The sequence below is a fragment of the Pollachius pollachius genome (assembly GCF_949987615.1).
Source record: "Pollachius pollachius genome assembly, chromosome: 4".
NCBI classification, from domain to species: domain Eukaryota; kingdom Metazoa; phylum Chordata; class Actinopteri; order Gadiformes; family Gadidae; genus Pollachius; species Pollachius pollachius.
Genome location: NC_136937.1, coordinates 31366598 through 31382722, shown reverse-complemented (window position 1 = coordinate 31382722; position 16125 = coordinate 31366598). Strand labels below are relative to the sequence as shown.

General features: G+C 45.7%; 1 protein-coding gene across 1 annotated transcript in view; it reads left to right on the top strand.

Annotated features, from left to right (window-relative positions):
- Positions 1-3719: 3719 nt before the first annotated feature.
- Positions 3720-16125, top strand: part of LOC307075050 (interleukin-1 receptor accessory protein-like 1-B) — a gene marked incomplete at both ends in the record, with an annotated part of 202021 nt that continues 189615 nt past the window's right edge. The window contains 1 exon segment of the mRNA XM_079735557.1: positions 3720-3801. Within this exon segment, the coding sequence (XP_079591683.1) occupies positions 3720-3801 (82 nt within the window).

The window sequence follows — 16125 nt, the reverse complement described above, 5'->3', positions numbered from 1 at the left end:
AACAGTTTTTTTTTAAACTGAAGAAGTGTTGAAATCGACCGACGGCATCAGCATTGTCAATATTATTAACTTTATTATCAAGCTATTGGTGCAATCTCAAATGGCACTGGCGGTTGTCGTGGTTACCTACATTAACTTTTACATGGCATTTAGCTGACACTTTTATTCAAACTGACAATGACAACAAAAAAAAAAGTCTCTTTCTTGTCAGCAGAAAGAGAAACAACAATATGTCGGTACAGTCAGGGTGTTCATAGAAACAAGGGCCAACAACTAACAATCGCTAGGTTAACCCATTCCCCATATACAACAAAGATAGCTAGGATAAGACGCTACACAACTAAGTACTATATTTAATAAAACATACAATAAGTGTGTAAATAACCTAAATAAATCGCTTGGGTTTGAAACTTGGATTTATCGGTTGTCGGCCATTTTGTCCCCACAGAGTGACCACGGCAGTGTGAAGTGTTTCGTTTTCAAACGCGTCACCACCGCTTTTCACTGATAACCATTTACTCCTCGGGCATTTAGCAGACGCTTCTATCAAGGCAACTTACAATAAGTACATTTGTCAGAAGAACGTAGATAACCAATCGCGTTAACCTTCCCCCCCCGAATCCGATCGCCACGTTAGCCGAACTGAAGCCAGCCAGCAGGCGTAGACATGGGTGACTGAACATCAGTTAGTGACGTAGGGCAGCACAGCCCTAATGATAAGGTACCAATAGGAGAGAGACCATCTCCATATCAATCTGGCTACGTGAGGCAGCTGTGGAAGACCTCTATTTGTGATTGCCAAATACTGTGTGTGTGTGTGTGTGTGTGTGTGTGTGTGTGTGTGTGTGTGAGAGACAGCGAGAGAGGCAGGCAGGAGCATTCTTCAGAGCTAACTCTTAGCCGCTGGGGGTGTTTTTGCGAGTGGCCTATTTCTCTTGCTTAACCTGCCTGGAAAGTAATTGAATTTCAGTTGGATGCAAGACGGAGAGGATATGCTGTGTGATGGTGCACGTGTGTGTGTGTGGAAGTGTCTGTGTGTCAGTGTGTGTGCGGAAAATAATATGAGACTGAAGGGCAGCTGACAGCAGTTTTTTTTTGGGGGGGGGGGGGTAAGGAGGCAGGAGGGAGGCTTTGTTTTGTACAATGCTGCAGTGCAGATGTTGGGTCAGAAATATGTGGATTTGGGGGATGAACTACACTATTCAGTCTTATTTTTCGACCGGTTTGCTCTCTCCCTTGTGACCAGTCCGTTGGGTTCCTCTGTGGGGAGATTATTACTGTTCAGTGTATTATAGGTATGAAGGACTTTCACGTTTCAGTGGATTTCATTGTCCTTCAGCCCAGTTTGGGGCTTTTTCCGCCAGAGAAGTGTAACTGCCAAAAAAGAGAATGTCTGGAGACGTCAGGACAAACGGATTTAAAAAAGTCTTTACAAATGTTCTTAAAGTTGAGGGATAATAATATATACAATATGAGTTGTAAAGTCATTTTTCATGCGGGTTTAGCTGCACTTAACATGAATATCGGCAAAAAACGAATTTAAAAATCTGCTCGGATATACTCAATGTACCGTTTTTTCTAAGGCTTAATAAAAGTAAATGTGTCTGTGAAATAAATTGGGTTTGGTTATGAATTAGGTTATGAATCACATCCTAGTCCCGGCAGAGTGTGCCCCTTCAACACACAAAGAGAACTATGAAAAGTTAAAAAAGGAAATGGTGACCGAATGCCTTAAATGCCCCTTAAATGTCTTAAGGCTCAGTTATGGTTCCACTTCCACGCAGTCGTGACCCTGTTTTTGGTTCTGTGTCGGGTTTTAGTGAACCAATTAGTGGACCAATCACAGCCCTTGCTGCTGCGTCGCCTCGACCCAAGGTAAACATTTCTTGGAGGCGCACGTCAGGCCCTTGCCGTGGACGCAAGGCGTAATGGGTCCGTATACCCCCTTGCGTTGCATCGACGTGGAACCATAACTCAGCCTTTAGTCGAACAGCAACAGAGGAGAGCGAGAGGGTAGAGGGAAGTTACGATGCTACAAGATAAGGCTTTTAGGCTTTGATTCTAAGGGTTTTAAATATTGAAAACGTGTCACTTTATATATTTAAAAACTTCCACTTGCAGTGAGGAATTATGAACATTCCGCTACTGCGTAGGAACGCTGGCAACAACCGCAAAGTTTGAAAAATGTTGGACAAAGCTTGTAGATCAGGAGCGAGGACAAAGAAAATAAATCGTGCCGAGGCTTTCGGGGCCATGTTGCTTTTTGTACCGCTCCAACCCACCCTGGGTTTGAGGAGTGTATTTTCTTTACATTGTTATTCACATCATGCCATTAATACTATAACGGTATAGTCGTTTAGTAGGGCTTTTATTCATAAGCGTCTTACAGAGATGTCGGTTAGCCATACCCTTTAGCCACTATCCTGCCCTAATGCAGGATCAACAGAAAGTAAATATTACACAGATTGGCCCAAAGTTGGCGCTATAGCAATAGTCCAAAAATGCTAACTTTGAACAAGCATATCTCGTTCTACCTTGTGTTTACAGTGGTCACATCTATAGATTGTCACACACATTTTTTACACCATAGGCTCTGACGCTCGGCATTCTTGGGGCGGGAAATCTCTCTGGAAGCGGCGAGGGGAGGGGGAACCGAAACAAACCATTTAAGTACATCTCGAATTTGTTGGCCTTTTTTTTGTCTCCGCGTGTGTGGGGTGGGGATGGGCGGCTCGGAGGAAGGGAGCGGGGAGCGTTTTGTGCTAATGTTGCAGCTGTGGTCGCCGCACTGAGAGCTAATTAAAAAGATAAGCCTTTTACTGGGTGTTTTTGTGTTGTGTTGTGTGGCGTTGGTGGTGGTGGGAGGTGGATTGTTTGGAGCTTGTACTGGCAGGGTAGCACGGTCACGAGGGAGCCATTGTAATAATAGCCCCCTTTGACTACAGGAACAAGGGGTATGGCATCTTTGGCCAACTGCCACTTTTTGTTCGCCATCCTCAAAAAAAACAAAAAAGTTGGGCACCTGTTTAATTCTCAACGTCATTTGGGATTCGTGACACGACTTTGGGGAATGGATGTGAGGTATCTTTTTGTCGAGAGACACTAATGCTTCCCTTAAAGTCCAACCGCCCCAGGCGGCCATTGCTGCGGTGATAATAGAGAATTAGTGGTTTTAATCAAAACCCTGTGGTGTGCTACCCAACTTGTTTAGCTAAGTCGGTTCACCACCATTCATTAATAACTTTTACACGTTTCTTGAACATGCAAAAGACAAAATTTTTTTTTTTTTTTCTTTTAAGACTAAACTGATTCTTACCAACATACAATAACACAGGTAGGGCTGTCTCTGGAAAGGAAAATGAAATGTTACACCACAAGTGCTTCTTCCTGATTGTTTCAAATCGGTGGCGAGTGAACCATGGAGAGTGATAGTGTTAGTTTTAAATTCAGAACGGTTGCAATAACTTGTTTGGCCCTCTTGAATTATGTACAGGACTAACGACAAGATAACTTGTACAGCCAAAAATTGTTTGTCGACACCCCTGCTGCTGCTGTTGTTGTTTTTACGTGTCCCCCACACATTTTAACCATCCACTTCCTCCCAACTGTTTTCTTCTGGTGTTTTTCCATTTACTGTTTCAGCGTGTACCATACTGCGCATCCTGGATACTGACTCTTTATCTGTTTCTCTTTCCTTTGCCGTGTAGGACTGTTAAAAGATGAAAGCCCCCAGCCTTCCTCTCATCCTCCTGTACGCTGTTCTTGTGCGTTGCCTCAAGGTGGTCTCAAAAAGGGGTTCAGGTAAGTCTACCGCTGCTACTCCTCCATGCTCACGCGATAACGACATCCAAACAACAATAATTCAAGTGCAACTCTTTCGGGCGTCGTGCGAATCAAGCAACGGAAACATACGGTTAACAATCGCCGGGCTAACAAAGCCTAGCGAAGAGGCTCAGAGGGGATTATTAAATTAGGTGATTTATGGGTGTTATACATTGTGAATACTGAAAACCGCAGTCACACTCAAGCTTTTTAAAAGCAGAAAAGTGTCTGGGGGATATGTTGGCACGCTCGCCTCATTTAAATTCATGATTTGTGTGGTTTTGCCTAATGATGCTGTGTGTTTGTGTATGTGTGTGTTTTCGGGGTGTGTGTCTTTTTTTGCATTTCGTCTGGTTGTTTGGGATGAATTGCTGTACTTGTGAGGACTTTTTCCTTTTCAGGGACACACATGTTTATTTGAGTTTATATCTTTGTGGGGACGAGGTTCTTTGAAGACACGACGTGTGAATTGTTGTTCTCCGTGAATGTTCAAGTCGACGTGACTGTGGTATTGGAGGGAAAGAGGATATAATGGAGGTGTTGTGTGGTGTCGTTCGTCATGATTTCGCCGCTGGTATGTCAGGACGGAAACTGTCAGGGTGATAATACATCATGTCTGTCTCCCAGTATGTTGCGGGTTAAGTTTTTCGCTCCAGCCATCACTTAAAAATTGGATTTTCTCAGCTCTTTTTTTTTGGGCTGAATTGATTTAGTGAGGAGAAATCGTGGGGTTGATGAAGCTGTGGCCGGATGGTGTTTATACCCTCTAGACGCTAGTAGGTACAATTATTATTTCAGAGAAACATGACAGCTGTAATAGAAAAAGTTAGTTTAAAAGTTAGCTTGTGAAAGTTAGCGTGTGAAAGTTTAAAAGTTGGAAAAGTTTCATAGCATTTTATATATGAGTTACGTTTTATAAGCTTAACATTTCTTAGCTTTATTTTAGTCAAGTATGACATAAATATCAAATGTTACATTTGTAACATCTCTAATTAGACCCAAATCTCCTTTTCCGTGTATCTGGACATTTGCTAGCATTAAAGAGAGTAAATTGGGAAAAACGCCAAGGTCAGTTCGACACAAAAACACCAAAGGTCCCGTTTGTTTCACCGCCAAGTAATCACGGGAAACAGAAACAGGGACGCCTGGTTCTGCTGCAGTGATGCTGCGTCCCCCAAGGGTAACCCGTCCAAAGGTCTGCCGGACCACCTATCTAGCTATCTATCGGTCCAGCTATCTATCCGCCCACCCCCAAAAAACACTAAGGAATTAATTCCTTGTCTTTTATTTCCCGCTTCCAGTGTTCCAGTCTCCGCTCTCGCTCGTGCCTTTTAAACCCGGGTGTTTTAAAATATCCTGCGGCCGTATCGAGGGACTTTACCCTGCCGCTCGTGTATTTATTTCATTCATTGATTCATTCGCTGGTTATTTTCTGTGTTTGTGTGTGTGTGTGTGTGTGTGTGTGTGTGTGTGTGTGTGTGTGTGTCCACGTTTGTGTGTGTGTGTGTGTCCACGTTTGTGTGTGTGTGTGTGTCCACATGTGTGTGTGTGTGTGTGTGTGTCCACATGTGTGTGTGTGTGTCCACTTGTGTGTGGCCTTCCATGTGTTTGTTTGTGTGCTTGTGTCCACGTGTGTATGTGTCCACATAAACACGTGGACACACACACACAAACCGTGTGTGTGTGTGTGTGTGTGTGTGTGTGTGTGTGTGTGTGTGTGGAGTTATCCCGGCGGGGTACCTGGTAGGAGGGTCCACTCACGGCCCTGGGCGAGGATTTAAACCATGTGGCCGTTGATAAAGGAGCGGCTCACCTCTGAGCTCGCCACGGCGACGGCGCCGATTGTCTCCGGCCCGGGGAAGCTGCCGTCGCCACGCGGTGTGTCGGCGTGGGTTTGAAACGGTACCCATTGGTAATGGTGCGGGGGCTTTTATCTTTTCATATTTTTACATAATACACAGGTCCCTCTCTCTTGTTCTCGCTCTGTCTCTCTCAGCCTCTGTGCCTGCATTTCTCTTTCTTTCTTTCTTTCTTTCTTTCTTTCTTTCTTTCTTTCTTTCTTTCTTTCTTTCTTTCTTTCTCTCTTTTTCCTTTTCCTCTCTCTCTCTCTTGCCTCTCTCTCTCTCTTGCCTCTCTCTCTCTCTATCCCTTCTCTCTCTCTCTCTCTCCCTCTCTCTCTCTCTCTCTCTCTCTCTCTCTCTATCCCTCTCTCTCTATCCCTCTCTCTCTATCCCTCTCTCTCTCTCTCTTTCTCTCTCTCTCTCTCTCTGTCCCTCTCTCTCTCTCTCTATCCCTCTCTCTCTATCCCTCTCTCTCTCTCGCGCGCGCTCTCTCTCTGTCTCCCTTTCTGTGTTAATCCCTTTTTCTCTATTTTCTGTGTGTTTCTCTCTCTCCCTTTCGACAAAATTTTTACCTGAATCAAAAAGGAAGCAGTTGTAATACTGTTACAACACGCATGTCAAACACAAATTCAACCCAACATTAAACCATCCAGGTGTCAGTCACCTTGGAACACGAACGAAAAGCAAAATGCCCGCTACCACAGATCTATTCAAAACAATTTGGAATTTGGGTTAAAAAATTGAGATGTACAAGTTCTCACTTGACATGGTAATGAACATGTCTCTCAATGTTACAATTTGTATAGAAATAGCTCTTTTTGTGTGTTGTTGCGTCAGACACACATCACAAATGTACAGGGTGGTGGCGCACTTGATTTATTATTAGTTTGTTCATATAATTCTATAATTAAAAAGGTTAATGTCATCGGTGCGATCGGCTCTAATAAAAAACAAATTGTCCGTGTTATGTCGGACACACATCGCCAAATGCTTGGTTCCTCATTATTTGTTGCTTATTATAATTATGTAGCTTAATATAAAAGGTTAATGTCGCTGTCATTATTATGATAGCCAACCTTGTCTCCTACTAAACATTGAAGCCCTGCCCTTGTGTCAACCCAGAAACACTACAGCTGTTCGGTCTGTCGCACAATATCCACTAGACTGGCTAGGCTAAACCGTTGGACTTATAGTTGCGATCGTAAGTGATCTGAAACACTAGAAAATAAAATAAATGCTGTCAACACGACATGCACTGTCATGGTCAGCTGGCGAAATTGGGCAGAGCTATGTTGTTGGTGGAGCTATGTTGGTGGCGGGGTTATGTTGGGGGTGGAGCTATATAGGGGTGGCGCTAAAAAAGACAGAAACTTAATCGTGCAAATGAATAAACAAACCAACTCGGAAATACACTGCGCCACGTCGCATGCGCACACACACGGTCATCATCCCGGGATGATTCGATTAAAATACAAATCATTCTCAGAGCGATGCTGCGTCTGCGCTGTGCAGGAGCTCGTCTTATTGGTCAGCAGTCCCACAGCTGCTCAGGCATGAACCCGCGTTTGTCCGTCCGTCCGTCTGCGGATGCGCTTGGTGGTTGGGTGTGAAGGTTGCGTTCGTCACAACGTTCGGGCAAACGGTTCAATCATGCATTTATGCTGTGGTTTGTAGTGTTGAACGCGTCGCCTCTCGTGAGTAAACGCTTCCTAGAGAGTCCTGATTGATTTAGGAACACGCTGCCGTTTGTGGTCAGCAAACCTCCACAGAAAAATGTAGGACTTTACTCCGATTGATTTTCCCCAGACTTTTTAAAGGTCCCATGGCATGCTACTTTATGGATGCTTTAATATAGATATTAGTGGGCCCCTAACACCGTATTTGAAGACGTTCCTGAAATTGGTGCGGAGTTACAGCAACTACGAGTCAGTGGCACATTGAGCTTTCCCCAAACGCACTGTTTCGGTGTCTGTAGCTTTAATGCAAATGAGAAGGAGAGAGGCGGGTCAAGGAGGAGGCTGGGGGTGTGGCCCTGAGCAGCTTGCGGCCACAGTACCATGCGCTCTGTTTACAGTGGATGTATCGCAATGGCAAGGCGCGCACAGCCTTTGGCCGTTTCCTGTAATGTTCTAGAACACACAGGAGTCCTGGAGCTCTATATCTAAATAATATCATATTATACATAGATATCTATATCATATAATACATATTTTATCATGGCCAAAATCTGTGCACCTCCAGACGATATAATGAATCTCAAACGACTGCGTCGGGTTCTCCGACGTCTCTGGTTCTTCCACGTCCACATCAATCTGAAGTAGACTGAACCACGGCATGGAGGAGAAAGGGATTGTTGCCCGTGATCGTTTCCTGCTTGAGCCCCTCTTCCCGCTGCCGAGGAACCACCGCCTCCTGCAGCGGGCAGTGCCGAGGCGGTGGTCCCTCGGCAGCGGGGAGGCAGGGCTCAAGCGGGAGACTATCGCTGGCAACAATCCCTTTCTCCTCCATGTCGTGGTTCGTGTACTTCAGGGAGTCAAAGCCAAAGTTCCTTTCCCCCAATTCCTTCTCCACCATGGCTGAGATAACCCCCACTACGAGTCTCGTTGTGGAAATACCAGAGACGTCAGAGAACCGACGTGTTATGCGCCATAACACCAACAGCAGAACGGTTATCCAAATAACAAAGATGTGTACAACACTTGCGTTACAGTGTGTGTAATCACACACACACACACACACACACACACACACACACACACACACACACACACACACACACACACACACACACACACACACACACACACACACACACACACACACACACACACACACACACACACACAGCAGAAAGCAGAATGCCTAGTGCTCGTTTTACACCCAACACAATTTCTAGCTACTGGAGGAGCATAGGTAGGCTAGGGGAACTCGTATTAATGTGAGAAAGCCTCAGAAAGTGAAATTTTCATGCCATGGGATCTTTAACTCTTGATATTAAAGTGGGAGGGAGAGGGAGGAGAAAGGTAGAAAGAGAGAGGGAGGAGAGAGAGACCCTTATAGACAGAGAGAGAGTGTGAGAGAGAGAGAGACCCTTATAGACAGAGAGAGAGAGAAAGAGACCCTTATAGACAGAGAGAGATAGAGACCCTTATAGACAGAGAGAGAGAGAAAGAGGGAGAGAGACCCTTACAGACACAGAGAGAGAGAAAGAGGGAGAGAGACCCTTATAGACACAGAGAGAAAGAGGGAGAGAGTGTGAGAGAGAGAGAGACCCTTATAGACAGAGAGAGAGAGATAGAGACCCTTATAGACAGAGAGAGAGAGAAAGAGACCCTTATAGACAGAGAGAGAGAGATAGAGACCCTTATAGACAGAGAGAGAGAGATAGAGACCCTTATAGACAGAGAGAGAGAAAGAGACCCTTATAGACAGAGAGAGAGAGACAGAGACCCTTATAGACAGAGAGAGAGAAAGAGACCCTTATAGACAGAGAGAGAGAGATAGAGACCCTTATAGACACAGAGAGAGAGTCTGAGAGAGAAAGAGACCCTTATAGACAGAGAGAGAGAGACAGAGACCCTTATAGACAGAGAGAGAGAAAGAGACCCTTATAGACAGAGAGAGAGAGATAGAGACCCTTATAGACAGAGAGAGAGAAAGAGGGAGAGAGAGTGTGAGAGAGAGAGAGACCCTTATAGATAGAGAGAGACACCCTTATAGACAGAGACCCTTATTGTCACAGAGAGACGCTCTATATGTATTTATATATATTTGCACAGCCAAACCATTTGTCAGTACGGCTCGGAGGGGAATATGAACCGCCGCTCCCCTCCTCCTCCTCCTCCGGGGGCTGACAGCTCCAGAGTGGGCCTCCATATCCCAGACATTGATTGAGACAAATTTAGTCTCTCCCCCACGCCCCTCCACCCCGTTCCCCATATCCCAGCCGCCGCCATTCCTCCGCCCAGACAAATGCCGCCCTTACGTTGTCATCGTCTGCTCGCTCGCTCGCTTTCTCGCACTCTCGCGCTCTCTCTCTCGCTTTCTCGCTCGCTCGCTCACTCTCTCCCTCTTGCTCGCTCTTTCTCGTGCTCTCTCTCTCTCTCTCTCTCTCTCTCTCTCTCTCTCTCTCTCTCTCTCTCTCTCTCTCTCTCTCTCTCTCTCTCTCTCTCTCTCTCTCTCTCTCTCTCTCTCTCTCTCTCCCCTACTCTCATGCATATGTAAGGTAAATAAATGTTGAGGTGAGCCGTACTCTCCCCCCCGGGGTGACATTAACCATCTTAATGTCCTATCGAGTGCTCTCTGGGGACGGCGATTTAACCGCACAGTGAGGACAGATTTCACGTCGTCGGACCTCCACCAGCTCATGTAATCAACCCCTCCACTTGTGTTTGTATATAACACACACACACACACACACACACACATGGATACACACACGTACACAGGGATACACACACAAAGGCACGCGCACACACATAACACACACCAGCTCGGGCCACATTGATAGAAGTAGGCTCACAGACGCAGACACACATGCCATTTTTTATAATTATTTTATATCAACCTACAGTATATCAATCCTGTTGTGCAGGAAGCAACCGGGACATTTTGACATCGATTCTACTCCCCGGTCCACCCCCCTCCAAACTCAGGGGGGCCGCATGCCAACACTCATATGTCAGCGAGGGGACGACAGCCATCCCCCCAGTATTAATGTGTCTACTGGTGCGTCGGCCAATTATAAGGCCGCCCTTAATTGGACGAGACAGCCACTCCCTAACGAGGTATGTCAGCACTCTGTGCAAAAAAAATTCAATTACGTGAGGGGGCCACTTGACTTTGTAATTGATTTTAAAGGACGTTAAATATGGCAGAAAGCTGTCATCGAGGAACTCTGGCCACTCGCTTCTCCTCGTTTAAACCAACAGATATGTTGGCCTGTGTTGTCGCGGCGTAGGCTCACAGTTAAACACACGCTGTTAACCGTACTGCGTTAAGTGGATTGCGGTTTTCTTTGCCTGTCGTCAACCGCCTGTATCTATTTAGTCTGTGTGTTTATGAACATGTTTTTGACCATGTACAATAAAAGCAATATTATCCTTCTTTTTCTGTACATCTCTCCCACTTTTTCGCTCTTTCCCTCTTGCTCTCTATCTCTAGACCCTTCTCTCTCCCCCTTCTCCCTCTCTCTCTGACCCTCTCTTCTCCCCCCTCCCTTGTCCCTGTCTCTCTCTCTCTCTCTCTCTCCCCCCTCTACCGCCCTCTCTCCCCCCTCTCCCTCCTCTCTCTCTCTCTCTCTGTTCTCTCTGTCTCTGTCTCTTTCCATTTGCCTTGCTCTCTCCCCCTTCTCTCTCTCACTCACTCACTCACTCACTCACTCACTCACTCGCTCTGTTTCTCTCTCACTCTCGCTCACGCACTCACTCTCTCTCTCTCACACACACACACACACACACACACACACACACACACACACACACACACACACACACAAGGATACACACACACACACCATTGCTGTGCATAGCTGGGGCGATCGATCAGACCCATGATATTGGAAATAAAACGCTCTATCCCGCTGTCCCCCCTGCCTTCCTCACTCCCTTCCTTGCCGCTAGCTGTTGGACAAATAACACACACACACACACACACACACACACACACACACACACACACACACACACACACACACACACGCTCCTTGTCAATGGCGGTAAACCATCAATAGGTGTGTTTGTTGTGGGGGGGTGGGGTGGTTAGACACGACGGGTCCATTTTTCGATTCGCTCGCTTGGTGGCGATCAATCAGTGGTTAATCGATTCGACGGATCTCAGCCGGGGCTCGTGTTCTGACCGGTAATAACGTGACGGGAAACGTTTCCCCGCGCGGCGAGGACAACATGTTGCACCTACAGACGGTAGAGGGAGGTGGTCTGATGGATGATAGGGGTCGGAGGGAAGTGATGTCGTGTTAAGCCCCCGCTGCAGTAATAGCGCAGGTGCGAGCGAGTAACCAACATGTCGATTCCAACGCTGCATGTAATTTCTCTTTCAACTCAGGGTGACTTTAGCCAGGGTTCGACTAGCAACCCTCTTACTGTCAGGCTACCTGTGCTAACGACTGGCATGAGACAATGCTGCTAGAGGATGCTATTAGAATCTGCCAGTAGCGACTGTTCTAAGTCATTATTCCAGCAACTTGTATTGGCAATAGGACATAGTGCTTTGTACTAGCAAATGCTGCTAGCGATTTGCATTAGCAACTGCTGCCAGGGAATTGTGTTAGCAACTTCTGCTAGGGCAATCTATAAGCAACTGCTGCTAGAGATTTGTATTAGCAACTGACGCAAGCTACTTATATTAGAAACTGCTGCTATCGACCGCTATTAGAAACTGCTTCTAGTTACTATAAGCTATTAGCAAATAATGTTAGCCGCAAGCGATTGCTATTATGAAGTGCCGTTAGCGGCTAGCTTCTTTTCCTTCTGAGAACGTCCTCCAGTTTGTCATGTAGTGCTTATGTTTGTCCTCGTGTAATTTACTTTTGAGCTCCACCATAATTGCGCATTAAATACGAGGTGATATATACGTTTGGATATTGTATTATCAATGGTTTAATATCTCTCGTCCGGAGATAATGGCTGAATTCCATGTTCTGTCCGCGTGAAATTACACTGCCCGCTTCACGTGAAAAAAAGCAGTTGGTGTATTTGGGGGAGATTAAACTTGCTGACGATAATGAGGCTCGCTGAGGAAGAGGATTCAAGCAGGAAGAAGGTAAGAAGTGGCCATTGTCTGGCTAATTTGAGGGCAAAGGGGGAATGAATACAGTTGGAATATAAATGTAAAAGTTTTTAAAGGGTCATACGGTTAGCTTTGAGCGGCCGTAAAGAACAATGGCCCCTAGAATCTATAGTTATTCCTTCTGAACGCTTGACCGGCCACAGATGGCTGTGGGGGACGAAAGTGGAAATGGGCCCCGAAGGCACTTGTGAGACCGTACCCCCAATATCACACGGTCTGACCGCAAGGGAAAGCCCTTTAGTGATTGAACTTGAGTTTGCTCAATCACCTCTGTGTTCCCATGTCTCTCTCTGGAAGCTCTTAAGGAATTACATTTTTTCCGTATTAGTACTTTTAATTTTGTTATCTTGGTTTTTCGTTTTGTTGCTTGTCTATATGCTGGGGATACGATGATGAATGATATTGATTCAAAAGAAAGGCCTGTTTAAATATTTAATCAGATTCGTCATGTGGCTCAGGAGGTAGAGCGGGTTGTCTGGTAACCGAAAGTTTGCTAGTTCGATCCCCGGCTCCTCCTAGCGGAGTGTCGAGATGTCCGTGAGCAAGGCACTTCTAACCCTGACTCCTCACTCCTCACCGCCGTCAGTGTGTGAATGTGTGGATGAATGGGTTGAATGTAAGGCGATATTGTAAAGCGCTTTGTGTGGCCACTGGTTAGAAAAGTGCTATATAAATGCAGTCCATTTACCAACATCTCATACAGCAGAAGGTGTGACAAAGCTGTGGACGTCGGGAATCGAACACTGTAACTTTCTCAGTTTGCAGTCCAAACGCTGAGTCCGACTCGTATGGCTCAGGAAACTCCAGGATCCGGTTCTGGGCTGTTTGCTGTGGGTCCCACTCCGCTACCTTTCCTATTCACTGCCGCTGTGCAATCCACTCCTCAAAGGTTCATTACATTTGCGTCACACACACACACACACCCTTTACAAGACACCATTATATCCCCAGTCTTGGATGCTGCTAACCAACACTCAGAGACGGAAATAATGTCCTTGGATGCCGCGGCAAAGTGCCCACGCCGTATTAGGCAAGGCCTCCAGTCTCACCGGCGCCACTGCGAGCAACGCAGTTAGCATCCGAATGCCACAGAGGAAACTCCATGTTCCTCGTTATCTTCCTCTTCATCTTTCTCCTTTTCCTCATTCTCTCCTCCTCCTCCTCCTCCTCCTCCTCTGCAAATGGCAAATGGGCTCAGGGTTATCTTAACAGATACCTCTTTATCAATCAGGGTTGCGCTGGAGTTGAATTTAAATATCTTTAAGTGGATATACTTCCATTTTGTTCAAATAAGCAAGAAGGTCACATCTTCAGACTGTAGTTGTTTGTTAAAGACTCCTCTACCTTGGGAAATCAACAACACTTGCTTGAGCACATAATCACATTTGAAATTATGTTGGTTGATCAGAAAACATTTGCTTATTTGCCAATATTGTGTACTGAGGCGCATGTATACAAACCGTACTATAATTGACACGTTATCAATTATCAATGTACCAGAACCAACTAGGCAGTGGAGAGCATTGGCATACTATTATCTTTCCTTAGTTGTAGTTTGTGTGTAATACTCGTTAATCATATTACCTTCCAGCTTCTGGAAGGTAATACCTTCCTGATTCTCACCCCTGGTTTGTGAGAAAGACCTTTTCAAAGCTTTCCCTGAATAACACAACACGTGTTTCTGTCCTGTCCAGTGTAAGAGGACATTTCGAAAGACGACCAGGAAGATTCACGAACAAACAAATCCTTTGCCGTTAAATATTTTTATTAATATAGGAAGTAAACTTTGGCCCCCACAGTGGGTGGCCCTCATTCGACGGGGCCAACTCTTTTTCGAAGTCTTTAACACACTCACACACTATCGGACTGAGTTAATTCCCTCCTTCATCCCGAACAAGAACAACACACAAAAAAAACGCCTTTTCTCCCCATTAAATCGCCGCTCTCTCTCTCTCTCTCTCCCATTCTCTCTTTCTCGCTCTCTCTCTCTCACGCTCTCACTTTCACTCTCTCACTCTCACTCTCTCCCTCTTTGTCTCTATCATTCAAGGTTTTAAAAAGGCCTTTGTCCTTTTTTAGTCAAAACCGGTATTTTGTTCAACTGCACGTTCATGCCAGTTCTTTATTTATTTCCCCTCCCATCGCTCTGATCACAGTGAATTCCTCCTTCACCGATCTCTCGATCTCTCGAAGGGAATTGTGCTTCTCCCAGAGCTTGGCCAAAGGTTCACCCTCTTTAGTTTTCTCCTAGCTCCACTTTCTGTTCGTGGGGAGAATGAAGGACGCGGGATGAGGAGAGAGGGGGGGGGGGGGAGGAAGAGAGAGAGAGAGAGAGGGAAAGAGAGAGGAGCTAGGTCGGTAGGGGGTTTGTGCCGGAGGGTGTCAGCATCAGGACGATCTTGTCACACAATGTTTTTATCGTTTTATTTGTGCGATTTAATCGCTTTCCGTTCGTGTCACCGTCACCGTACTTAAACTTCGGATGATCCAGAACAGGAAACGAGACGGCCTCCACTAGATGACTGGACAGCGATAACAATTTAAAAGACAACGAAACCATAAAAGAAAAAAAAACAATGAAAGACAATATTTTTGTACGTCCTTGCGCTTAAATTAATAGTACTTAGCATTGTGTAGCGTTTTATCCAAGCAATCTTTGCTGTGTACGGGGAATGGGGTAACCTAGAGATTGTTAGAGCTTGTTTCTATGAACATCCTTACTGTACAGACAGCGACATATTGTTGTTTCTCTTTCTTCTGCCAAATGTACTGATTGTAAGTCGCTTTGGATAAAAGCATCTGCTAAATGCCCTGAACGTAAATGTGAATGTTATGTCTCGGAGACAACAATCGGAGATTCAACTTTGATAAAGGACCGAACGTCGATTCACCCAAGTGTTAAACAAAAATAAACAAAAATCCAACCCCATCGTCTGCGAATCCTCCCACCATCGTCAGTGATAACATCATAATTTGGCTGAGAACCAATAGCATTTCTTCGTCGTGTTGATAGGCCCGTAGGTCTATGACTAACCGGGTCAGGGTATTTGACCGGCCTTATTCACAGCTCTCATGCACCCCCCCCCCCCCCCCCCCCCCCCCCACACACACACACACACACACACACACACACACACACACACACCCACACACACACACACCCTTAAAACACGGACACTGAAGATGGCTTTTAATTTCCCTGTGGCGACGCGATCGATACATTCTACATATTAATTAAGTTGCCCTGTGGTTTCCATGGCGCTGTCTTCACAGTGATGAGCTGCGCCCTCCCTGGACTTGTTAATACACACACACACACACACACACACACACACACACACACACACACACACACACACACACACACACACACACACACACACACACACACACACACACACACACATTAGACATCTCTAGGGTGTGGAGTGTGTTTATGTGTGTAACCATATTCAAATTTAAACAACACGATGTGTGTGTCCGCTATTCAATGATGCCAACTCTCATCTTGGAAGTTCTCAACACAATCTCTCGGACTGAGTTCATTCCCTCCAAAAAAACACACAGCGCATTTTCTCCCCCATTATATCGCTGCTCGCTCTCTCACTCGCTCTCGCTCTCTCTCTCTCTCTCTATCGTTCAATGTTTTTAAAAA